This window comes from Haliotis asinina, chromosome 3, assembly GCF_037392515.1.
Source record: "Haliotis asinina isolate JCU_RB_2024 chromosome 3, JCU_Hal_asi_v2, whole genome shotgun sequence".
Taxonomy (NCBI): domain Eukaryota; kingdom Metazoa; phylum Mollusca; class Gastropoda; order Lepetellida; family Haliotidae; genus Haliotis; species Haliotis asinina.
This window is the reverse complement of record NC_090282.1, coordinates 9,984,089-10,011,428: the sequence shown is the minus strand read 5'-3', so window position 1 is coordinate 10,011,428 and position 27,340 is coordinate 9,984,089. Positions and strand designations below refer to the sequence as shown.

General features: G+C 37.9%; 1 protein-coding gene across 2 annotated transcripts in view; it reads left to right on the top strand.

The window, feature by feature from the left end:
- LOC137277442 (leucine-rich repeat serine/threonine-protein kinase 1-like) overlaps nt 1-27,340 on the top strand; it is a 79,818-nt gene that overhangs the window by 18,401 nt on the left and 34,077 nt on the right. The window contains exons 3-17 of one of the 2 annotated variants that reach the window (XM_067809169.1): nt 11,670-11,878; nt 12,094-12,265; nt 13,022-13,198; nt 14,187-14,314; nt 14,809-15,032; nt 15,717-15,901; nt 16,903-17,069; nt 17,359-17,494; nt 18,023-18,167; nt 19,070-19,267; nt 20,402-20,517; nt 23,877-23,971; nt 24,569-24,697; nt 25,926-26,081; nt 26,808-27,243. In XM_067809169.1, coding sequence (XP_067665270.1) covers nt 11,670-11,878; nt 12,094-12,265; nt 13,022-13,198; nt 14,187-14,314; nt 14,809-15,032; nt 15,717-15,901; nt 16,903-17,069; nt 17,359-17,494; nt 18,023-18,167; nt 19,070-19,267; nt 20,402-20,517; nt 23,877-23,971; nt 24,569-24,697; nt 25,926-26,081; nt 26,808-27,243 — 2,673 coding nt within the window. Of the gene's footprint in view, nt 1-11,669; nt 11,879-12,093; nt 12,266-13,021; nt 13,199-14,186; nt 14,315-14,808; nt 15,033-15,716; nt 15,902-16,902; nt 17,070-17,358; nt 17,495-18,022; nt 18,168-19,069; nt 19,268-20,401; nt 20,518-23,876; nt 23,972-24,568; nt 24,698-25,925; nt 26,082-26,807; nt 27,244-27,340 lie in introns of those variants that run through there. The other variant, XM_067809170.1, reaches the window with a different exon arrangement.

The following is a 27,340-nucleotide window of genomic DNA, read 5'->3' as shown; positions in this document are numbered from 1 at the left end:
GCAGTCAATGCTTCTCCACTTAACATAGATGTCACTGTTTCTCCACTTAACATAGCAGTCAATATCTCTCCACTTAAAATAGCATTCAGTGTTTCTCCAATTAAGATGGCAGAATATTAATAGAATATTGCTAAAAGTGGACTAAATTAAACCCACTCACTTTGAAGTGACCACAGCTCATCCAAGTTGATTGACAGTAAACAAACATGAGGATTGACGATCAGTGTTTTCTGATTACAAAACTTTAGACACGTAGATATCATGGCTACATAATGATTAACTTTAGAACTCCATGTTCATTGAAAAAAATGTTGTCCAGCACTGGCTGCAGAGACAGATGTGAGGCATATTTTGGGTGGCACAAGTAAAACACCAACACAGAAACATGAAATACCAATACAAAGCTAGTAACGGGGATAAAATGAAACTGTGTATTATTTCCACATGGGTATATTATTAGGTGTACATTAACTGTAGAAAGGTAGTTGTATTATTACACATTCTTGTATACCTGCTTGAGAATGATACTAGAATCTGTATCGAAATATCACACCACTTGAATAAAGCCATAATATGGCTCTCCAACTTCTACAACATGCCACTAAAAGAAATGAAGAAGTTGTATGTATACATAGAACTCCCCTTTGTCAGTCACACAAACTTCCAAATGCAACTGATACAAGTGACTTGAATGAGTGACTCTGTCTGATATATTATTTACCATACTCAAGAGGGTTGGGTAGACTGGTGATTAAAGTGTTTGCTCATCACGTCAAGGGTCCAGGTTTGATTCCCCACATGGGTAGTAACTGGTCCTTTCTGGTCCCCCCACGTACAATATTGCTGGAATATTGCTGAAAGTTGCCTTAGACCATACTTGCTCATGATCATTGATATTTATGGTCCTCTGTAACACAGCTTGAATATCACAGTGTACCATACTTTTGAATTTTCTTGCATGTCTGACGCTAGAGTGGTTTGGGATGGACATTATTAGGTCATGACAATTGTTAAGTGTTGATCATGACAGGAAGTACATAAATTACAACCTTTCATTTATCACATTAACAATAGCAGCAGGAAGTGTTTGTACACATTACCTTATCATGATAGTGGGTCTGTCTGCGGTTACATGTCAGTTTAGTACAAATTTTCACTTTATATGATGGAGCTCAGAGTTTTAGGGTTGGGGCTGCTTTCACTTTGTGGGAGTTTGACAAGCCTTGTGAATATTTACAGCCTGAGAACATAAAGACCTTACATTATATGGTGTTTGGGACATAAAATAATGGAACAGGAAACACCTAGTCTAGAATATGTCCAACATACAAATGAAAGAATTTGCTATCGTAAAGGAGCATTGTGTTCTTGCAGTCATTTTATCTTTCTTCCGGTAAAGAGAAAAATCCCTTTGGACTGAATCCTCGGACAAATTCCCCACTGGAGAAAATAAGAGCCCCCCCAAAAAACCAAACCAAACAATCAAACAAGTTATAGATATCCATATAATTATTTGTCAATATTTCAACAATGTCAAAGAGCACATAGCACATATTTTGAGGACATTCACTTCATTCATTGCACATCTGGTTTTATTTGACATTGTTAAGTAAGTTTGTTCCTTGATCGCTGTGATTTGTGAATCCATGATTTACTTTTAATTGAATCTTTTATTAGTTTTAGCTGTTTAACTGACTTTTTTAGCTCATCTGACTGAGAGTCATCTCTGTTATGTTAATTGTTTGTTGTTCATCTTCTTTAGTGTGTTAGAAAACTGCAGTGAAAGGGACACTGACATGTGACATGCTCATTCCATCTTTGATGCAATATTTTGTCTTTCATGAGTCTCATCTGGTATCTGATTAATCGATAATTGTAATTGTGTCATTTTGGTTCAAAATTTAGTAAACTGTGGCAGCTGTTAAACTTCTGGATTTTACAATGTTTCATATGTTGACAATGTTTTTACCAAGTTATTTAGTTGATCTCAAATGTCGTATTTGGCTTAGTGAACTTCTCCCATGAAACTTCCAGCATGAATGAGTTCCCCAGAAATTATTCCATGTACGACTGAAAATGGACGGAATCACAGATGGATATCAGGTAATGATTACCACTGCTTACAGATAATATCTCACTATCAGGTAATACACTGTTTACTGTCAGGTCATCAAGGCATAAGGTTATACATGTTTAACAGTGTAATCTACTGACATGTTAGCTGCAACTCTGTCTGAGCACCCAGACATACACATAGTCTGCTTTTGTGTATTTTGAACATTATTGACGTACTCTGCTCTCTTGACACTTAGCTTGATTGTTTGTTTAATCGACAAGGAAGACAAATGTTTTAGAATCCTGATATTGTTGATCGTGGAGTGAGAACTACTCTACCTTTGCCCTGCAGGACATTACAGATCTTAACACAAGGAAAACTGAGGTCATATTAAAAGCTGTACATCACTAATCACTATCAACTTTGAACCATGGGTGTATGTGATGAGTTTACTCTCATGACCAAAAGGCAGACCACTCAAAATGCAGATGAAAATAGCACACTAATTAATTGGGATATGCTTCTCACCGTTATTAAAGACCTCATTATAACTGCTCATTTTGATCTTTAATTACCTTAAATCAACCTTTTTGACAGCAGTGCACAATTTTCAAACGCAAACGAAATTTCAACCAATCAGAGCTGCACGTAATTGTAGGTATAGATATGAGGGTCTATGCAGAATTCAACCACATTTCAGGGGGTAAACTATTTCGTTTACAGGTTTGTACAAACCTGAAATTGACACAGCTGTTGTGTAAAATGAAAGCTATATGTTCTCACAATCTACTATCATTTAGTTTTGTCTCCTGCTTAGCCTAGTGTTCGAGTAAAAACCTTAGGCCTTGTTTTCATAGACGATGGTGTCGTCACTTGGGAAATCTACAGATGAAATATATATCACTTGTGGATATTGCTGGATACATTCCTCGAAGAAGGTAATAGCCTGACATTGCTCCTATAACTTTAATTTTAATATTTGCATTTTTGTTTTTAATAAGTTGTCGTAGCTTTCAACAGAATCATTGTTTTTGTCGTGAAGTGTAATGATGCAGACGACATACACTAGGGCGTGCGTGCAAATTATGATTCATATAGGCAAACTATGAAATGTCTACATATTACATTCCTGTTATACATTCGCAAATTGCTTCTTTTTATTAACTTTCAAAATGCATACAAGTATGATTATAAAGTAATTAGGATTATGAAACCAAGTATAAAGACTTATATCGACAAGTGTCTACATACTGGTGAGTGAACGTTACAAACCAAGTAAATTTAGTCAGTGAAGAAATTTATCGCGCAGTCTTTTCTCTTTGACACCGACCTCGTTGAGATTATGTTACAGGTTGTGTCATGCAAACTCCTTTTGGTAATGATTCAAATACATATTTACCTACTAGTAGAAAGTAGTTTTGATTTTCTAACTTGATGAGAACAAACCATACATAATCTCATTAATTCCAGTGGATTTGACTTCACGATTTTCAAAAATGGCAACCCCCTGTCTTAGGGTGAATGCTATTTAAGTTTGTTTTTACTGACTTACAAAAGCAAAATTACTTTCTACTGGTAGTAAAATATGTATTTTATTGATGGACAATAGGATTTTGCATGACATTGCTTATAACATAACAATTTCACTCTTGGAAGGGAGGTGGAGGTCAATATAGTATGCTGGCAATATTAATGTCACTTCGATCCCCACCTTGCTTCCAAGGAAGAAGTCCTTATGTTACAAGTTGTGTCATGCAAAATCCTTTTGGCCATGATTCAAATGCATATCTAACTACTAGTAAAAATTTTCTAACTTGATGAGAACAAACCAAAATCTCAATAATTCTGATGGACTCTAGCCCGTGACTTCACGATTTTCAAAAATGGCGGCTCCCTGTCTGAGGATGAATGGTATTTAAGTTTGTTTTCACCAACTTACAAAATGTTACAGATTTACATAACCAGTCTGCAGTTTCGTTTGTGGGCGAGAGAGAAGCAGACGGCTTTTTAGCAACTTTTGAGTGCTTGGTATTAATTAACCACAAGTTTTTTAAAAAAAAAATGGTGTTCCGTTTATAACTAACCAGAAGTCTTTCATATGCAGTGATAGAAAGAGTACCAAAAAATTGAGTTTAGTGGTCCTTTAAGCGCCAATACATTGATTGATTGCTCATTAGTGGCTTTGATTTTGATTGGCTTTGACATTCTTTGATGAATGGCCTGGCCACAACAACTTCTTGAGCAATATTTTGCTGTAGAGTTATACACTGTTACCTTGGTAAAAGTGACCACATCTAAGAGAGGAACAGATCAGGATTGTATTCTCATCAGTGTTATTACCAAAATATCCAGGGAATATAGTCATTGTTACATCATCAAGAGCTGTACATCATAGGATAACATTAAATATGTCATATGTAACATGGTACTTACAAATTTACATATCGTATTTTCTATATCGGTGTTAGACCGTGGTTCTGGTTTCAACTGGTACAGTTTTACAGTAGATGTATGTATTCATAGTGTGTGGTGCTAGGCAGGTGCTTAGCATTAGCATCAACAACAACATAATTAATACCATGTAGTACAAAATTAGATGAGCCTTCCTATATAGAGACTTCACGCCTGGTTTGTTCGTGTGACACTTGTGTTTATATCTGTTAGGTTTAGCTTATCCACGAAGTTGTATTCATGTTCTGTCTGAGGTTTTACAAATGACTTATGATTTATATCATTTATATTCTGTAATCTTGATGTTTACTGTATATATCTGCCATTATGTCTCATGTACCACTGTGGGCAGTTTTAAAAAAATAGAAATGAATGAATGTTTTTCAAATTGAGTACATTTAATATTTCATAAATAATGCTTAATATCCATCAGAGTTTATAGATTTCATAATTTTGTGAGAAAGATAAAGTGATTGGCCCGTTTAGGATTTGATTACAAAAAAACAAAGGGCCTGGAAGATGGAAGGTGGGCTATGTTAGTGAAAGGATTGTACAGTTCTTCATCAACAAGGAAGCAGACTTTGTGTTTCAGGACTGGTAAACCCATTGCAAAACTCTGAGTTCTGTCTTCCTGATCACATGGCTATTTTAAGTCGTGTATGAGCACAGAGATGATATGGTCTCTGGAAAGCATTACTAAATTTGTGTCATGTCTGACGGATCAGCATGATTTGAAAAGGATGTGATCTAGATTCAGTAAAATTGACAAATCTAACTTCCTTATGATTGCCAACTCTTCCATTTTCATTTTGTGATGTATTGTGAAACAGATGGTTTAAGTTAATGAAATGACTGTTTCCTTTCTTGTGAAAAATGCCACTTGCCACTGTTATGACTCAGATGTGATTGTACAAAAGATTGACTGAAAATGGTTCCAAATTACAGACTTTGCTCTGAAGTTTTGAAATGGAGAAAAAGAGTCTGCAGCGGTGTCTGCCATTTTAGTTTGATTTTCAATTCAGTGAGTGCCAGTACCAACCTATTCTTTTTATAGGTTGAGCATTTATGGGACCATCTGGGGCAACAGACATTGTCTGCGTGAGCATGGTTTTGGACACGATTATGGATTTTTAGAGCCCGCTAGTAGAGCGTCTATAAATTACATCCGAAAGTAACAGCAGTGTTGGTAGTTGATGGACTGACACTTTAGATGGTTCAGTTAAAGAAATTATAACTATGTGTTTGAATTCCACATCATGAATGACCAGTGTGTTGTGTTAAACACAGTCTTATAGCATGAAAATGGGTGGTGCTTAATTAATGCTCCTGTGTATATGATTAATAACAATTCTCAAAACTATTAATGTATAATGATATGAAGGAAAAACAAATGTTGTTAGTATTTTTGTCTACGTCTTGAAAATAACTGACCAGGGTCACAGAAATTGCTGATCATATTGGGTGAAGCTGTTCGCGAAAAGTATACCACAATATATCGTATTGTAAAGTTTGTATAACATTATATCGGTTCACCAGTATTATCACCCACCCCTAATACCATTCATACATGCAATGTATGGTATTGTTTGACAGGTATTTAAGCAAGCCAACATTGAATTATGTGACACTGTGTACAATGGGACATTTTGTCCCAGTTCTAGTGAGTGTCAGATTGTACAGAGTCCACTGCATATATTTAGGGAATGATAATGGAATCCAGTAATTGTAAACAATGAACAGGACAACAGAATAAAGTTCCATCTTTTGTCCCATTACACCTATTGTTCTGTTGAGTATGTTTACACTTCATGTTAAGGCTAGACCAATTTTATGTTGGATTTACAGTTCACAGGTTGTATTAATTTTCCCTGCTCCAAAAATAAAATCCTTACGTTTTTATTATCCAAAAATGAACACTTATGAGAAGTCTCTTTTTTCATGGTGTTTTGTGCTCCATATACACTTCTGAAACTGCCAAAAGTAAAATACTTTTAATATTTAGATGAAATATTACTTTGACCATAGATTTTATTTTTATTCTTTTCCTTCCTGTCTTTAGGTTTTTACATATATTGCTCTAAATTATTTATTAGTCTTTGTTTAAGGAGAAACATAAAATGATTAACAATACCTGCATCCTCACTGACCAATTCATATCCAAAATAAATGAATATAATATTTTTTATATTTTTTATATTAGTTGAAGATGTTTCATGTCCAACATCATCTAATAATTTCAGCATATTGTAACAATGTTTTGAGTCCATTTGGGGTAAGTGCTAAAGGAGACACCAATATTTGATAGCCAGTTACGGTAGTTACAGATGCTGTCACATGATTATTTGTCTCTTCTGCATGAGTGACAGGAGGTAACTCTGTTTGAGTGAAGTGTACATACAATTGTGTCTTCAATACCTACTGATAATGCTACGACTTGATTGTAATGATGAATACCATTGTTTAGTTCCATGTGACTTGTGTATAATAAATTTATGCTCATGTACATATTTCAGAAAAATGCATGTTTGTATATGAGCTCTTTCTTTGGTGTGACTGTAAGAAATGTGAGGAAGTCAGTGACTTTCAAAAACAAGTGCTGGTATGTTATGGTGTTAACCTCAGCAGGCCAGGGATTGGGAAAAAAGGGATTGGAAAAGGCTCTGTTCTGTTCTGATACTTGCACTGGCATTTTGTGAAAAACAAGGTTGAACTAAAAGTTATAGAAAACCTTTTTGTGTTTTTTGCATAAATCAATTCATAGTGTGTACACAATATATTAATAATTCTCATTTTTTTCATGATGAAGTTAATGCCTGTTTTCTGCATTGATGTTGATCTGTCCTTTACAGACAGATCCAGATGGAGCTGATGGTAGAATACTTTCTACAGCTGGGAGGGGTCATCTTGGTTTGGGTTATCAAAGTCTAGTCATAATGAGTGACGATGAAGTACATGTATCTTTAAATATCCTGTAATGGTGATGTGGCCGACAAACCAGTCGTTTCTCTCAGGAGGGTAGTATGGGGCTACAGGACTGCAATGCAAAATGCTTATGTACTTTATATAGGGATTTCCAAAACGAAATGGTGCAGCTGTGTTTGAGTATATCTTAGAGACACTCTTTGTGTGCAGATACTTTTGAACCCAACCCCCAAGACAGGAATACGGAAAAACAAAATGGAATCCAGCGCAGAAAAACAAATGTCCAAGGAAAATCCCCGAATGATGGTGCATCCCAATTAGATACATGCAGGTACACAGGCATAGAACAGTGCCAGGAACCAAGCTATTGCATGAAGCCTATCCGATCGAGTTGCTTGTCTCTGCGGAAAGTGAAGAAGAAATACCACATATTGCAAGCCTGATACACACAAATATTGTGTGAGTCTGATAGGCCAAAGCTTTGAGACCCTGTTGGAGAAGTGTTCCCATGTCTTGCTCTCCTACTGAGAGAAACAAATTCTGTTGTAGAAGACAGCAAAATAGTTGATTTGGTCTACAATTACCTGCCCAACCGATTTCAACCTGCAGTAGGCTTAGCTCTGAATAATTCTCACTGGTGACTATGATTGGAGAAACAATTGCAGTGTATGGTTCAAGATGCCGCTGGAATAGAATGCCGCCAGCTGGTGGATGGACTGTTCATGTGCAGACTAGGCAAAATCTGCCACTGGCCCATATCGAACAGGAAAGATGATCAAGAAGTCGAGTTTCAGTTCCCCAGAAACTAGCACATGTTGTGCTGGTCTCCAGGTTTGGCTGCATGTTTGGGTGTTGATTTCATCTTGCCTACCTTTCATATGACTGGTATAGGGGCCGGTGTGCTGTGGTGCTTCCATTGGGCGACCTTCCATAGAAGCACAGCGGCCATCAAAATGTAGACTCATCTTTGTGCTCTGCTTTGTCTAATGCCTCGAATGGGAAGTGAGGCGGATTTCCTCAGTTGTATACAACATGCATGCTCGAGATGTACAGTGTACACACAGAAAAATATATATTTCCAATTGTGTACTCACAATATTGTTTTTGACTCCATATGGTTTGGTTCCATGTGTTGGACCATGGAAACTGGTTTGGGCATTGCTGTCTTCTCATGTACTTTTCATTCGATTGGTGTGCTGTGCTTCTAGATCTTGTGGACGACCTTCCAGAGAAACACCTTGTGGATATGGAAATGGGTCTCTTCTTCTCAACATTTTCTACACTCTCCTGGAATTTGTTGTTGTCTTCATTGTCATCCAGCCTAGATAAGATGTCAACTAACAAAGTCACTGTTTGCTCCACATGACACAACAACATTGATGCGGCTTGCTCCACAAAGCCAACAAGATTGTCGTGTTTTGCTGCACAGGAGCCTCGATCTTGCCCAAACAATTATAGAAGTCCTGGATTTGGAGCTGTCTCTCTAGTGGGAAAGATGGTCGACGGTTCTGCAGCAATCAATATTTCTGTACTGGAGGGCAATGTTGGATTTGGAGCTATCTCGCGAGTGTGCAGTGGGCTCTCACCATAGCTGGTACAGTCTGGTGGACATAATACCGAAGTGCTTACTGACCTCACTTGCAGGGATCACACCATGAAGGGAGCATATTTCTTGGATGTCCTCCGAAGACAAACATCTTCTTAGTGGCATAGTTTTTCCTGGATATATATATATATCCTATACTTCACTATATATCTATATGGAAATCCCAATCCTCTTCCAATCCTCCCAATTCCCTCACAGTCCTTTCCCAATCCTCTTCCAGGAAAGAATGGAGGCACCACAGCACACCCACAAACAAAAGGTAGGCGAGAAGACAGCATTGCCCAAACATGCGGCCAAACCCAGAGGCCTCCACCACATGCTCTAGTCTCTGGTTAACTGCAACTGGACTTCTCTCTCCTTGGGCCCGCCGTAGTTGTGCAACAGTGTGTCCCGAATACTGTTTTGATATCCGTGGGGTGGCTGTGCTTTCCCCGCTAGCTGCGAGAAAGTACAAGAATCTTTCTTCTCATATTCTCACATGGACATTTGTCTGCCAGTCTGTTGAGGAGAAGTTTGTGTCGAATGCACAACCGAAAGCAGTTGTCGTTATACAGGTTCTCTATGTTTGAGAAACAGCTGCTGATCTCAATTTCTTCCAGAACCTCAAGCGGGAAGTGTTCTTGGGATGTGTATCTTGCTGCCAATGCAGTGGTCGATGGCACCGCACTTGCAATTCGAGTTGTCTGCACTGAAGACGGTATGGCGACGAGACAGTGCATGCAGTGGTTGTGTCTTTCTTTGGGTTTGATTCAGAGTTTGCCTGCTGTGGGTTGAAATTCGTTGGGTCAACTATTTTGCTGTCTTCTACGTACTCACAAAAGTACAGCAAATACAGTTCCAGTAACTGGTGAGGAATCTGGTAGTGCTCGTAGAATGTGTGGCCCAATTGCACTAGAATTTGTTTCTCCCAGGAGGAGAGGGATCACTTCTCCAGCATGGTCTCAAAGACTTCGGCCATGTCAGGCTTGCCACAAATTCGCATGTATCAGACATGTGATATGTGATATTTTCTCTTCGTTTCCCGAAGAGACAAACGACCCTATCTCGGCATAGGTTTCACACAATAGCTTGGTTTCTGGTATAGTACTATTCCTGTGTACCTACATGTATTTAATTGGGGTGTAGCTTCTTTGGGGGTTTTCCTTTGACAGTTGTTTTTCTGCTCTCCTCGATTTTATTTTTTCCCCCTTATTCTTGTCATGGGGGTTGGGTTAAAAAATATCTGCATACAAAGAGTGTCTCTAAGATATACTCAGCTTCACCTGAGCAGCTTCACCTCTTCATTTTGGACATCCCTACATAAAATGCATAGGGATTTTGCATTGCAGTCTCGTAGTCCCATTATGTATACTTCTTAGGAATGATTTTTGGGATTTTAAACATTTCATCAATCAGAAGAGAACATTTCTGCTAGCAGTCTAGTCTTAGTTAGCTTCTTTAAGTGGCATTTGGAAGTTTGTATGATGACGAGGAACACTTTTTATGGATAGACAACTTCTTTATTGCAATGTCTATCCATAAAGAGTGTTTGTCTTCATACTTCGGTGCAGAGATGATTTTATCAATTATCATTGGAAACCTAAAAAAATAAGACCCGTGAAGGTCCCGGGGTAGAATAGGCCTTCAGCAACCCATGCTTGCCTTAAAAGGCGACTCAGCTTGTCGTAAGAGGCGACTAACGGGATCGGGTGGTCAGGCTGGCTGACTTGGTTGACGCATGTCATCGGTTCCCAATTGCGCAGATCGATGCTCATGTTGTTGATCACTGGATTGTCTGGTCCAGACTCGATTATTTACAGACCGCCGCCATATAGCTGGAATATTGCTGAGTGCGGCGTAAAACTAAACTCACTCACTCACTCAAAAAATAAAATTTCCCAAACCAAAAGAAATCTCTACAAGAGTCCCCATGTTTAATTCCAGAATTTATACCACAGTGCAACACATGCCATTTGAAGAATTCTAGAAAAGAACAGAACCATTTTACTTTCATGTGTGCAGTTATTTGTTTCCATGAGTATATGTTGATAAGGAATTCTTAAATATCTATTTGGGGACATTTCAAAACAGATCCTTTACCACAACCCGGCTAATGGTGCATACGGATATGTCCTCATATAGATATTAAAGGCATTGTAATTCATCAACTGAACTCCTAAAGATGGCTTTCAAACAGCTGCATTTTTCTTGTTTCAATGTCATGTGTATTGGTATTTTAGAATTGTTATTTCTGAACAACAATTAGAAATCCTAATATCATGATGTCTTCCAAAAATAGCACAAGACGTTTACCAACATAGTCACAAATTACACATGAAATGTCTGTGAATTGTAACAATCTCTTTCGTGTTTCATGTTGTTTTACCTTTGACCTTGTTACTATTCATATGGCAATTATGACTGTTATTTGTAGGAATAAATACCTAAACAACTAAATTGTTGTTAATGGAAATTGTGCAAACTAGTCATTAAGATTTTCATCCAATGCACCCTTTCTGTATTAAATGCCTTACAAAGATTTGATCCACTCACTGTTGTAAACATCATGCTATACAGCTACAGAGATGCATCACTTTGAATCTAGCTGGACAGTAGTAGCATTATTTTCATTGTTTTTTGTTTTTTTTCTCTTAGATTTTTCTGATGCTATTGCAAATGCAACATCAGCAGGAGATAAGGAAGATTTGCTACACATACTGACTGACTGCATCAATCCATATGATGTTGTTACTTACATGAGGGACAACCCAAATGTCTTCCATGAGCTGTGCAAGGACACCTTCCTGGATGTTGTCCACTGTCTGGTGGAATATGGGGTGGATGTCAACTTGGAATGGGCTGGGGTAGGTGCTGCTCTATCATTGGCTGCCTTTGTTTTGAAGTTTGGGAACTGTGTAAACCTGATGAGGAAAAAAAACGTGTCAGTAGAATGTGCAGCTCTCTGGTATTACTACAATTTGAACTTACTTTAACTTTGTTGTTTTTTGTGATTTTGTAATGTTTTGTTTGAAAGTGTGTGTGTATCTGCCTCATTAGAGATGTTTGTACCATGTTACAGTTCTCTCCCCTACAAGTGGCAGCAGCTGCCGGGGATGTCAAGGTGGTTACATTCCTGCTCTCCAAGGATGCCTCTATGTCGAGGGACGTCTGGCAGGAGACTTCACCATTCTACCTGGCATCTCTCTATGGACACTACGACATAGTCGTCCAGCTAACAGATGCATTTCCATGTGAGAGCTCATCTGAAAGCAGAATATTCATTAAACATGAATGTGTGGGCCACACAGTATCAGTAATATGGTTTCAATGCAATTTACCTTCAAGGAGTTTGGGAAGCGTTGCATGCTTTTATTAGCTTAGTTGCATGGAGTTTGGGAAATGGGGAAAACCGACTGGTGAAGGTTTGTGGTGAGGTGACAGAGGTGTGAAGGGTGGTGATGAGGTGATGGAAATGTGAAGGGTGGTGGTGATGTGCTGCAGGTGTGAAGGGTGATGGTGATGTGCTGGAGGCGTGAAGGGTGGTGGTGATGTGCTGGAGGCGTGAAGGGTGGTGGTGATGTGCTGGAGGTGTGAAGGGTGGTGGTGATGTGCTGGAGGTGTGAAGGGTGGTGGTGATGTGCTGGAGGTGTGAAGGGTGGTGGTGATGTGCTGGAGGTGTGAAGGGTGGTAGTGATGTGATGGCGATGTTAAGGGTGGTGGTGATGTGCTGGAGGTGTGAAAAGTGGTGGTGATGTGTGAAGGGTGGTGGTGATGTGTGAAGGGTGGTGGTGATGTGTGAAGGGTGGTAGTAAAGTGATGGAAGTGTGAATGGTGGTGAGGTGATGGAGACTTGCTGGCGCTAATCAGAAGTTTTTCAGTATTAATGATTCATAAAAATAACATTTCACTGATACCATGGTGAATTTCATGCTACAATTTTAATTTACAATTCGTCAATGTATTAATACATGTGATTTATTTTTTTTCAACACTTGGACTGTGTATAGCTTATGTGAAGGACCCAGAAAACAGGAACAGTTTGTTTTATGCCGCTTGCAAGGGAGGTAATCTGTCCATTGTCCAGTTCTGGTATCTCCCAGGAATGGACCTTAGCACCCCAGTCCAGCTGATATCATCTTTTGAGAACTGTGAGAACATGGTGCCACTTTTTGCAGCCTGTGAAGGTAAGAAATTGTCAAAATTCTGGACAATCTATATAAAACTGTATGGAAAACAATAATCCAACTTTAAAGTGCAATTAATTCATGAATTGGGTCTATGAGAAGCATTGGTTTTTATATTTTTTTCGCAATGCTTACCCTTTGACACTTTCCTTAGGACGAGGAGGAAAGCCTAAAAACTTGAATGTTTTTTTGTGTGTAATTAACTTAATTCCACCTAACAAAGTTTGATGGAGATGAAGAAGCAGGCTGTGTACATTCACCATGTTTGGTTTCCATTCAGTACTGTTGTCATGTTACTTCAGACCATGTGGCATTTGCTGTTTAGAAATGGCTTGTTTTCAATTGCTCATTCATTTACTTGTCACATAGCTCATTTCGTCTTGTGTTAATGTTGACTTCTCTGAAACAGCATGTACAGTGGAAGCTGTCTAAACTGGCACTCGTTGGGACTGACGGTGTAATCTAGTTTAGACAATGTGCCGGATTGTAGAGCTGATGATAAATGTACAAGACACAGATGGGACTGAGATTTTATGCCGGTGTTGACAACATGCTGGATTGGACAGAAGCCGGATTTGACAGCTTCCACTGCATATGGAATGAAAACTTTGTATGAATGATTGCAACAATGTTATCTCTTAAAACAAAAGATATTTGGTGCCACAAAAGTGGAAATGCTGTTATGGACAATAAAACTAAAACTTGATCCAGAATTAGAAAGTAACTGCATATGTTAGACATCACTGCACATTAACCTAACTCATTGTTTCAAAAAGACTGTTGGTATGCCTTGGAACAATGGCAAATTGTTGATTTGTGTAAACTTGATTTTCAGCACTGTTACCAGAGGAACCGTTTGTATGGAAGATGATATCACACAAGTTCCAGGCAACTGAACTAGTCACTGATTGAATGCTAATGTTTTTGTCCAACTTCACAAGATTTTTCCTGAAGCTGAAATAACAGAATCTGTGCTTTACTTTTCCAGGTAACCACATGGATGTGGCTGAGTTCCTCCTAGACAGTCAAGCCATCATTACAGATAATATCTGTCAGCGGTTTCCACAGATGACTGCTGAACTCATGAGTGGATGTTTTAAAACAGGGAAAGGTCAGGTATGGACAGAAACTTGAGACAATCATTTCCAAATTTTGACCATAACATAAAGGTGAATTCCTAATCTGCCTCAAGACTTCACAGCAATGACAATGAAGAACTCATGACCCATAGGGTTCATCCACGATCAAGAATGGATGTATTTGGACTGTTAGGTCAGTAATGGTTCTTACATCTGCAATAGCTGTATGATATGGGCAACTGCATCCCACTCACTGAGTTAAATACTTTCATAAGTAAATGTAGTACTTGTTCTCCTATGTAAATGAAGAATACTTGATGTCTTGATGTATGCCAATGATGAGGTTGCAGCACAGAATTATGGAGCTTGTGTACTTAAATTATTGATGTCAATGTCTATTTCTGAGGGATTGCCTCATATTCAGATTTGGTATTGTCTGATCATTTTAATCCTGTGTTGTTGATATTACTCGGTGTCTGTAACAACAGAAATGTATGCTTCAACCAGCTGATGCTTGTATCCCTGTAACAGACATTTTCCGCTTCCATGAGTCACCAACACCTGGCCAGGGTTCACCCATTATGGTTTGAACCTCACCTCACTCACCTCACCGAAGTGGATCTGTCAGATAACAGACTCAAGACCTTACCTCTGGAAATCCCATGGAGTATGCCTCACATAAAGGTGTTGAATGTTTGTAAGAATAGACTCAAAGACTTTTCTGGACCCAGCTCAGATGATGGCACATGTTTGAAGTAAGTGCAATCTATAATTGATATATTTGGTCGTTCTGTGCAGCAGACAGATTTTCCTTTAATACCGTAAACTTACTAGATTGGGTGTTACTTACTAGATTGGCTATCTGACTAGGCTGCAGCAGCTACTGTGTCTCAGTTGTGTAGATGTTCATAGACCACCATCATCTACTGAACAACTTCAGAAATGCATCACCCTGTGATCACTGATCATGGATTATGCAGAACAAATTTTGAAGCTAAACTATTCTTGACAGGTAAGCCATGATACACACCAAGAAGCTTGTCCATCTCTCCGTGTGGTCACATGACCCAGCATTTCATGAAAGTCACATTTCACCAGACATTCATGTGACAATGCATAAAATAGAGCTGTTCCACAACACATTGGCAGGTCATGCTACTGTCTACCAAAAATTATACCAAAATTTCCTTTAATTTCCATCTTGATTGACAATGTCAGTCATTCAGAGTCAGAAGGAGCAAGATGCTTTCTTCATTTTTACTTGGAGATTTAATGTTTTATCCTGTACGTTGATGTATTTCTAAAGTACTTCAGTATGTATAAAAACATTCCCAGTGTGTTATAAAACAGCAGAAAAATAATTTTCATTATCCTCAAATTTACAGCTTTGATGTCTGAGATTTTTTGGTTTTAGGGATATTTGTGTGCTTCTCTTTCAGCCTGGAAACTGTGAACCTGTCCAATAATGAACTGGAGGAAGTATGTGTGGAGCTGTTCTGTATTGGCACTCTGAAATACCTGGACTTGTCAAACAACAGACTTGAGTACCTCATCAAACCGACCCATGTTCAACCCGAGCTTCACTGGTCCAGGACACCCAAACCATCATCCCCTGTAGAGTCAGGTAAGCATGTAGCAGACATAACATCCCCACAGAACTTACATGTCCTCAGGAATACATTGATGTCTGCTGAAACACATGCCAACCATTGCAAAAGTCTTTCCAGTCACCTAGATGATTGCCGCTGTGAAATGATGTGTACTATTGGAGATTATTTGAAAATATTATCTCTAACATTTTTTATGTGTGTGTGTGTGGAGGGGATAAATTAAATGTTTATGTTTGACAGTAACTATTTAAAGAGATGCATTACCACTCTTAAATTTTATTTACATAGCCTCTAGAGTTTTAGTTTACACAGCCTCTCAGAAGTTTGTCTTGACACAACCTCTACGGATTTATTGTTGACTTTGTGATTTTTAGGCATAGTGTATATGTTTCATTTTTAATCAGTCACTGTAACAGCAGAGGTAACTCAGGGTTTAAATCATTGTGTTATTGAGCACATCAGTCCATGACAAGTCCATGTTCTCAAAATGCTGAACTAGGCTGGAAATTCTGGACTAATGAGCCAAATAATTAACACATACAGAAACTGTAATTTGCTTCAATGAACAACATGTCAGTGACCATGCAGACCTTGATCATCTGTAGGATTTGCCTGTCAGCTGGACCTCAAGATATATTTTCCTTATTTTTCATGCTTTAGTCAGTGAAAGGAAGCAATTTTATGCACTTCATGTGTAAGATTTAATGCAGATCTTGATTATAGATAGGATCATTTGAGTTGACTGTGCCATTTTGTTTGCTAGTGATGTGAGAGACTGAATTTGATTGGTCAGTTAGACAGGCATAAAACAAACATAACTTGCAAAAACCACAAGTGGCAGTATTTGAAGTGGAGCTGCGAAATTCCTGGATGGAATCTGAATTTTTTGTTATTAGTTTACTCCGATCACTCAAGGCAATGCATGGATCACTTCTGTTCATTTTTCCCAGTGAAACATTATGTCACCAGCTAGGACATCTGACCTGCTTTCTCACAGTGTTCTGACATGTTACAGAAGGACTAGGGGCACATATTGGCCTCCCATGCCTAACTCAGCTGAACCTATCTCACAACAAGTTGAAGAAAATCCCAGAAGAACTTCGCTTGAGCGGTGCCTTGACAAACCTCGATGCCAGTGACAATGAGCTGTATTCCTTCATCTCAGCTTGGAGCTGCCCACTGGTATGTAGTACACATTATGCATGTTTCATGTAGGTGGTTGATAGCAAGTCCCTTCCTGTTTAACCCCTATTTGATGGTGAAAGATGCAAAGAATCTGTCTTTCATTGAATCCACTAATTTGCGGCTGTATTGCCTTTTGCTGCCAATGGAATCTCCATCTTTTGTAATCATTACAATTAGTTATTCTTTAACATCAACATTTAGTATTATAGGAAAGATAAGCATAGAGTTGAAAGAGTCTGATTCCCATGACTCTGGGAGTTTTCTGACAATGGTCTTCACTGTCCAGCACTACCTGAACCTAAGTGACAACTGCCTGGAGCGTTTCCCCGTCAGTGTGGAGGAGTTCTGGAGTGGATCTCTTGCCATGCTGGATCTCCAAAACAATAACCTCGAGGAGCTTGGAGAGAGCATTGTTAAACTTAGTAAGTTCTGGTATATGTGTCCTGTTGATTGGGGTGTCATGTCTCTGTCTCTTGTGTGTCTAGTGTGAGAGACTCTTACTAAACCTGAAATAAACCCATGCCAGTACCAGCAGGTCTAATAGTACAGTACAATCTACAACCTTTACAAAGATTACTAGATATTATTTTATGTATGAGATGGTACCAGAAAATGCTTGAGAAAACAATGTTTCTTCTGAAGTGGACAAAAAGAAATTGTCAGACTCAAAGAATATATTAATGGGAGCTTGGATTTTTAAAAGAAAAATATTTGGGATCATAGTTGTAAGCAAAAGAATATCTTATTCCCTCAATGCATCATAAATAATTTCAGTAACTAGTGTGTGAATGTTTGACTCAGAACACCAGTATTGCTCCATGTCTGCTCTTTGCAATGTCTCATGTCACAAGAAATTACAAGAATGCTTAGCAAAGTTTATGTCTCACCTATAAATGCATTATCACATTTTGAAGTTGACATATTGTTATGACATGAATGCCTTCTTGAAGGTGAGTTGCGGAGCTTAAATGTGTCCAACAACAGGATTGACCACCTGCCGGAACCGTCCGTGTGGGACTGTCGTTATCTGGAAACCCTCAACTTGGCTAACAACTACCTGGGGACTGCATACACTCAAGATGAGATGAATAAGACGTTAGTGTCTTGCATGCTGAAATGGATGCTGGATTGGCCAGCCCAGGATTGTACAGTTCCTCTCATTAATATACTACTTAAACATTTTAGACCCACTGAAAGCAGTAACCAATTGTAAACCTAATGCAGATGAACTGTATGAGAATCATGCATCAAATTGTTGAAAAACATGTGCAAATATTGTGCATGTGAACAGTTTGTGTAAACATTTGTTAAGAATTCACCAATTTTCACTGAGTTTCATCTATTATTGATCTCATGACAACAGTCATTTCAATGTTAAGAATTTCTTTTTTTTACAATACGTCAATTCATGTGTAAACAGTCTTTAAACAGTATGGAATGTTTTGCAAAATCTAGTTTAGAACACATACTTTGGCTGAAGTGGCTACAGTGGCACTAGTGAGTCTAAACCTTTGATAGGTAGTATATTTTGTGAAGCCTACCTCAGAACCTGGCTAACAAAACAGTCTTTGAAGAATTACTATTATTTTATCCAGTATCGGTGAGTATCATTTGACTACAAGCAGTATCAATCATACTGAAAATTACAAGCATTTTCAGATGATCATCACTGGAATGCTTTGGATTTTAAATTATTAGTTGCTGTAAAATACCTAAAATGTAAACTCTGGGTGCAAACCAGAAACACTGAAGGACCTTTTTGTTTCAAACACTGCTTATTGATAATATAGGACTTGTGTCGCAGACTAATGGAAGAAATGTTAGTAAAATATCTCTGGAAGGTAATGCTTTTAATAACAAAGAAACTTTAGTGGAGTCTGCAACAGGGCCAGAATGAGTTGATCACTGTCACTAGTTAGATTATGGGAAGTTGTTTAAGGAACATCTGCATCTTTGATTGATATTTTGTTTTATGGATTGTTCATTCTTTATGACAGTTCTGCAACATCACCAAAGACACTGAAGAACTACCTTCGGCGCTGGAGTGGCATTGATCAGCCAACTTCCAAACAACTTGTGTTTCCAGAAATCCTGTCTTTTAATCTGAAATACCTGATTTTGAGAAACAATAACCTCATCCACGCTCCTGTCAGTGTCAGTCAACTTCAGAACCTCATCACGCTAGACCTTAGCCAGTGAGTTATCTCCTTTGTATATACCCTTTAACCTTCAGTTCAGTCATTTAAACTTGAATGCCTTTAATGGGAAACAATACATCTACTTTGAGCTTTACAGCTGCCACGATTTACTTAGGCAGTCTGTTGCCTCAGATTCGACCTCACATCAAAACAGATTTTGACCAGCAAGAGCGTGCCTCGTTTGAAACCAGTGGATTCCCAGTGATTTCTTTTATGTTATCAGATTACGGTTATGAAAACCTGTCAATTTTCAAATTTAATAAGTATATGCGTAAATTTGCATGTGCAGTTTTGTATTTCAGTACATAGGAATAACATTTATATACTAGCATTGCATCACGGAAATTTGATTGATGTACCCAAAAAACAGTGATGACTTTTACCCTGATCGTTAAGCATTCAATGCAACATTTTCTATTCCCTTCTTGTCTCCCATGGTTTATTGTATGATCCCTAAATGTGTGATGTTGTCACTGTTCACTTGATGCGTAGTTAATGCCTTAGTTCACAATGTATTTGTAACTGGTGACAGCACTTGGATGACCTTGACTAGTTCAGCACTGTCTCAGAGAGTGTCAGTGATGTGTTGCAATCAGTGGTTAACAATTGCCATTTCTCACATAACTGCTCAGTCTGAGGTTGAGTTATAAAAAGGTTTGATGGTATGAATGTGTTATATGTTATAATATGCATGTGGCAGCACAGCAAGAGAAATGCATCGATTGATTCATGACTGCTATCTTGCACAGTGCATTTGAGATCTTAGAAACATGCAAGTACACTTGGTTAATGTTTCTTCAAAACATTTTCAGTCATGTCAGACTTATTTCCGTTTGACTTTAATGGGGTTTCATATTTCTGAACAAAAATCAACTTAAAAAGAAACTCATTGATATCAACTTGCAGTTTTGGAGAGCAATTGCCAGTGTTTTGAAACTTGTGTTTGGAATGTATTGCTAACCACAATTCATAATCTGCCCACAGAAACTGTAAGGTGGAAAAATATGCCAGTTATTGAAACTATGTATATGAACTGATTTAGGTGATGAATTTCATTGCTTATTTTTATGTTCATCTTAACACCCTGATGTATGGTATGTGAAGTATGATTTATTTGTGCTTGCTGTGTAGAAACCAGATGATGAAGACTCTCCCGCTGGAGTTGGGGTTGTTGAAGCAATGTCAAGATTTGTTGTTGGCTGGCAACAAGATCACCGACCCACCAATACCACCAGACCTTCTCAGTGGTAGGAACTCAAACATGTTTTACTTCATAAAAGTGAAATCTTGCTTTGTGAAGAAGCAGTTTGCTTAAAGGAGAATACTAACGTAAAACTATTTTTTGATATATGGAAAAACACATTCTAAAGATCACTTTCCGTATCAAAATTTCTCAAAAAGTTTGTAAAATCTCAATAAAAACGTGACAAACGACCTCGAATTTCTGCTTGTTACGGAAATAGCCGACAGTTAATGAGCAGAGACGGTATCATGTGACATGACGTCACATGTGACTATTACCGGTGGCTTCCTCTTGGGTTACATTTGACAACTAGACAGTGACCATGGATTCTGAAGCTATAATATATGTACCCGACGTCATGTTTTACCTGTAAGTTAGACCGTATCAGTACTAACTGATTTTACTTTGAGCAGAAGAAACTTCCAGTGAAGATGAAGAGGACGAATCAATCGAATTGGAGGCACCAATTTGATTCCATTCAATTCAGTTTATTTCTTCGGTAGTTTGGCCATGTGACCCAAAGTACAATTGATTGTGACGACTTGACATGTGACAGGAAGAACATATGCACATCTTCATGAAAAGGAAAACACATGTTGCATGAAAATTGTGACAGAAGTTATGGTACCGAGGACAGGCAGACTTTTATAATTATTTTGTTCCAAAATGCGCATACCTTTCACATACAAATAATACACATGGTACTCATCTTTGAGAACTTCTAGATTACAACATACGTACATAATGCATGCAGGAATGTGCTTTCATTAGTAAAATGTTTTTTATCTCAATAAATTAACCTTAAACTAATGTGTATACATAAATCAATAGGTAATTAACGGAATGGCATGAATCAAGGTGTTATCACTTAGTGGTGTAAGGTTGTAATAATGATTTGAAAGGTGAGTAATTCCTTAAGGTTGTGGATGTACAATGTAACTCATGCCAAATCTGGGAATATATATCATGGATTCTTTGCACAGGAAAGATATAGGAATAGATAACACTGGTGAGGAAGGTGGTGTGATTCCATTCTTAATACTTTTAATCAAAACTTTATAACACGCCTTTGAGTAGAAACCACACCCACCCAATATGGCATTATTTGATGCATACTTACAAACATTTTGAAAGGACTTTAAGCATGTATTTTGACCATATTACCTCGAAGCAGTAAGCGCGTGTTATGGTTGGTGGGTAAAGTTGATTGATTCTCACTGTGATGAAGAGGAAATTGTTGATTACATTGTGTGAGACTCTGATAAACAGCACGGCCTGTTTAGGCCCACGAGACACAATAGCACAAGGATAAATACCATGATGATATTAAAATGGCAGGCACACACACACACACACACACACACACACACACACACACACACACACACACACACACACACACACACACACACACACACACACACACACACAGAGAGAGACACAGACAGACACACACACAGACACACTCACACAGACAGACAGACAGACACACACACACACACACACACACACACACACAGAGAGAGAGAGACACAGACAGACACACACACAGACACACTCACACAGACAGACAGACACACACACACATACACACACACACACATCAAACAGTCCGATTGTTTTAACAGGTGAATTACATAGATGATGGTATTACAGTTCACACACACACACAGATGTTTTCATTGTACTTTAATATAGTCTTATGTGGGTGTGCTGTGTGCATTTCAACTGGTCTTGAAAGTAAGCGCTCCTGACTCGGACTGAACTTGCCTAAATCTGTCTTTATACTTGGAAAACAAGTGAAATGGTGGTTCTTTTCACTGTTCAATGATTCCATGCATCCCCAGGTAACTGAATAAATCATCGTACCATTTGCTAAAATGTCAGAGACAACACGAATTGTATAACTGGATCGCTTGGTCTTTAGACACTAGTCACATTTGACATCACGAGTGGAGAGGTCACGTTACTTGAGTTGGAGGGATTGATTGCATGATCAGTCAGTCAATCAATCTAGCTTGTGATGTTTGATAGGCTCTGGAGACTAATCCATATGAATAAAAATGAAATGTGCATGTTTCTTATCATTATGTTTGATGAATCAAGACATAAATAATTGATGTAGTTTCTTGATGCTTAAGTCTGTAGTGTAAACAACACTACTTGCTGGTCTCAACAGGAGGTATTATCAGTTTTTTAAGTGTTAGTCAATGTCTATTTCATATGCACAGTGTTACGACTGTATCCTGTTATTCCCCTCATAAGTTTTGTGGTGAGGTTTACAATTATGTTTGATTATTGATTGTTTATTTAGCAACTTTCAGACAATTCAGATATATTGTTTGATCATATATCTCCAATTCTGTGTATAAACTAGAAAGACATATGGAAAGATATCTGTACTTGAAGGGATGATTTTGGTTAGAATCAGTCATCAGTAAAACATGCTTGTTATGAGAGGCACGGTATTGAATGAAGCAGACTAATGGGAGAAGGTCAGGCAAGCTGATATGTTTAACACTTCAAATCCCAATTGTATACATCAATGCTCATGCTGGCGATAACTCGATTGTCTGTTCCAAACTTAATTATTTACAAACTGCTGTCAATTAGCTGGAATATTGATGAGAATTAAACAAAGAAACCCAAGGGGACACGTTTACATGAAAATAAATGATTCTATCCTGCACTTTTTCAACACAGAAGTATTATTTTTCTGCTGGTTTGTCAGCCCACACAGTACAGACATCACATGGAAGTTATATGTGTGTACATTATACTGATTTATTGATACTGATATATATTTCCATAATAAGCACACAATGGCTGATATCTCATGTGATTTGAGATCACCAGTGCCAACTGTTAAATAAATAGAAGATACTAAAAGACCTTCTGTGTGATACCGTTTTTATTAAACAAGTTAATGATTTGGTATGAAATGAGCGGAAGCGAGTTTGATACTAAATCTTCAACAAGTTTAATAGAAATAGTATTTCACAGAAATGCTATTAGTATTCTGTTTATTACTTGCCAACATAACTTGACAGAAACTGCAGCAAAATTGCCTACTGTGTGAGGACTCTCAACTTTCCCCGTGTCAAGCAGTCTAGTATGATTGCGACAGCGACATTAGCATTGTGACATCACAACTTTGAATCATTTTGACGTCATAGGTCAATCGGTATTACACTAGTGTAATACTACCGTAAAAATATTACACTGCAGTTTCTTCAATGGGTGAGTAATAAATGTAGTGATTAGATCATATCAGACCCATTTCATGTTGTGTAGGTACAGCCTACTGTTTTAGTCCTCTTGGCCATTTGTGAAGATACTGTAAAACATTTTTTGTTGTAACAGACACAAAAACAACAGAACTTATTGACTATCTGAGGCAGCTCCTGAGAAAAAGTGAACCGAACAACCGACTGAAACTAGTTGTTCTTGGACCACAGGTGAGTCTACTACACTATTTTTACCTGAGGGTGTTGGGATGCCTTCTCCCTAGGAAATCTGTCTGACTACTCTTCTGATCTTTCAGAGTTTGATTGACTTTAGAGGCCATGTGAGATTTTTGGTGCATAATAATAGGAACTAGACTATGGATCTGTTGACTAACATTATATGACATATATGGGAAAATAAATTTGACTTAGCATAACAAATGTATTTACTAATTCTAGGGAAAGACATGTAAATTTGTTACATGAATGAAACTGTCCAGGAAATATCAAATACAGACATCCCAAATAATGGTGATCTTTCTTGATCTAAATGGAACAATGGAAAAGACAACCTAATATACGGGTATTGTTCATCTTGGTGCTGGCTAGAGAAAACATTTACTGAACAACTGCAGCCATCACATCTACAGCTGGATTCCACAAATATTGTGCCTTGGGACAAACTCCTCCAAATCCAGAGAAAACCGTGGGAATTTTTTCAACCACGGCTAACTGGGACAAGTTACTGCATGCATGGCTCTTGCCATGTCCTAATGTATGTCAGTCAGAAATACGTTTGGTTAGTTTGAAGACCCTGGTTGTTTGTAGGACAAAGGGAAGACAACTTTGTTGAGCCTTCTTCAGGGTACAGCAGGACATCAGCATGGCGACAAGATCAACACTACAGAGTGGAAACTGACGGCCAAGGGAGTCTACCAGATGCTGCTGCCATCTAGTGTGAGACATTTCATTAGAAATATGCTCCTGTTGAAGTAGTATTAAAATAGTGGGACTGAACAACACTTTTCTTCACAAGTAACTATGACACAAAGAAAGTACTTTAAGATGATCTGAACGTTCTGTGCTATTTTCGCTGGTTGATGTCACATTATTAAGAGTCCATTATTGAAAGCAATATCACCAATAGTACTACATTCAAGTAAAAACATCATTCTAATAGCTGCCTGCCTGCCTCTGACATATTCACTAACTTCACATATAGGGATTAATGTTATTCACAGAGTAGCTGTTCAATAGATATCAGTGTTTATTGTCATTACCTTTTACCATATGAAGTGAACACAACTTTTCTTATCTCTTACAAATGAACTGACTTGTTTTTGTTACATCTGGTCACAAGGCAAAGGAAGATATGCCTGTTTGTACCTCAAGGGTGAATAGGACTAGTACTTTGTAGTGACTACTGGGGCTTTTAGACTTCTACTATAGTATTGTGAAAGTTAATTGTAATAATGTGATGTTTGTATAATTATGGTATTCTCAGCAGTGTATGATTGTAGCAAGTCACAACGACAAGAGTAACAGCTATAACATTTGGGGACAAATTTTCTGTAATTGAAATAAAAAGCACTGTAATTTAAGGGGGGTAACTCTTACTGGTTACTCATGCAGATATCAGATTATCCAATCTGCAGTTATTGTTAGAACTACTTCTAGTGGAGATGTAAAAAGGCATGTGGTAGAGTGAACACTATGGACATAACTTGTACATTACTTTAATTGTTATAATTATGTCTTATCAAAATGACTCATTGTCACAGGGTAGATGTATATACTAGCAAGTTCATCTTGTCATTGTCATAGGGAAACAATTTAACAGTAATAGTACCTGTCAATACTAGTTGTTATGCTTGTAGTATATAAACCCATCAGTATATCAGAACATAATGAAAGAGCATTTGATACATGTTCAACATCACATTACCATGGAAAATGTTCCATATACTTTTTATTTGCCAAGCAGTTAGATTTTATTCCTTAACAAAATAATTTCTATAAAATTTTCAAAATAATTTCCATAAGGATTAATTACCTACACATCTAGAGTTTCTGGAACGTGTTCAAGTCATATTCAGAAGGTACATGCTGTATCCAGGGCACACACAAAAGACATTTTTCACTGTTAACAACATGTTTAGCCCTGATGTTTTCACTTTTCCACAAGAAACCAGATATCAAGTTCAATGTATGGGAGTTACCAGGCAACCCTGACCTGACCATCATCCATCAGTGCTTCCTTACCCAGAATACTTTGTACTTGCTGGTATTTGACTTGCGAAAAGACTATCAACATCTGCAGGAATGGCTTTGTCAGATTCAGGTGAGTGAAACCTTACATCAGATGTCTTACTCCTGTTTAGTATACACAAAAAGGCTCAAGTTCATTGTCCAGTAAATATTTTTCAAAATCAACAGATTTCAAACAGACATTCAAAGTGTGATGTATAATTTATCTATAATATTGCATAATGAACAATAGCTACATCAGTCTTACTTGTCAAAATGCAGGTTCAGTACAGTCAGTGAATACCTTTTTAGAATCAGTGGCAAACACAGTTTTATGAATGTCACAAGTCTTTTTAAAATATTGATATCAGAATGATGAAAATAGTGCCAAATTACCATCTTTGATGTGAAGGTTAGAATTTGTAGTATATGTTTTATCTGGGAAGGTGCGGTGGCTGAGTGGGTTTGGCGATTCAACTCTACAAAAGCTGTAGAATCTGTATGTTACTAAAATGTGTAATCCCAAATATAACATGTTACATTTCACTACTTTCTAAATGGCATTGTGTATTCATGACAATTCGTATCAACCATTTTGTCTGTTCAAGAATGTGAGTATTGAAATAATGAAAGACTATGATCATGAACGTGATAAGACTTACTGCAGTTTACTACACTTCAGACAATTTCTTGTCACTTGCTAAACAAACTACTCAGAACTGTTTCACAAGCTACCTTGACCTCCTCGTGAACAATCACTGTAATGTACACCTTATACAGTCTAATGGAGATGAACATAGCTTTGATATTTGTTTTGCAGGCAAATGCACACAAAGCTACTGTCATCCTGGTTGGTACGTTCTATGACAAACTTGACCCTGTGACCAGAAACATAAAAGTTCAAGATCTTGCTGGCAATATAGTCAGGACATTCACCAGGACAGCAGTAAAAGAACACTATCCTCTTCTCAGTCAATTCAAAGTAGTGTCCTGTGCTACCAAGGAAGGTGTGGATGAACTCAGGAAAATAATCTATGAGACAGGTATTAAAATGGCCCATGCACAGCGAAGTCATGAGTGCTTAATTGGTATGAAGATTCCACAGTCCTATCGCTTGTTGGTGGACTTGGTCCGCAAGAAGAGGAAGGAACTGGAGAAGATGAAGATGCCTCCGTATCTCACAGAAGAGGGTTTTCAGAATCTACTGGATGAACTGCCTTACAATGACATTCTTGTGCTGGATGACACAAGTAATGGTGAGGTGGTGTTTTGCACTCAGAGATATGTTATTGTGCTGTAGGATCAAATAGCAGATTTGCCTTGAATATGATCATAGTCATGTCACCAACATGG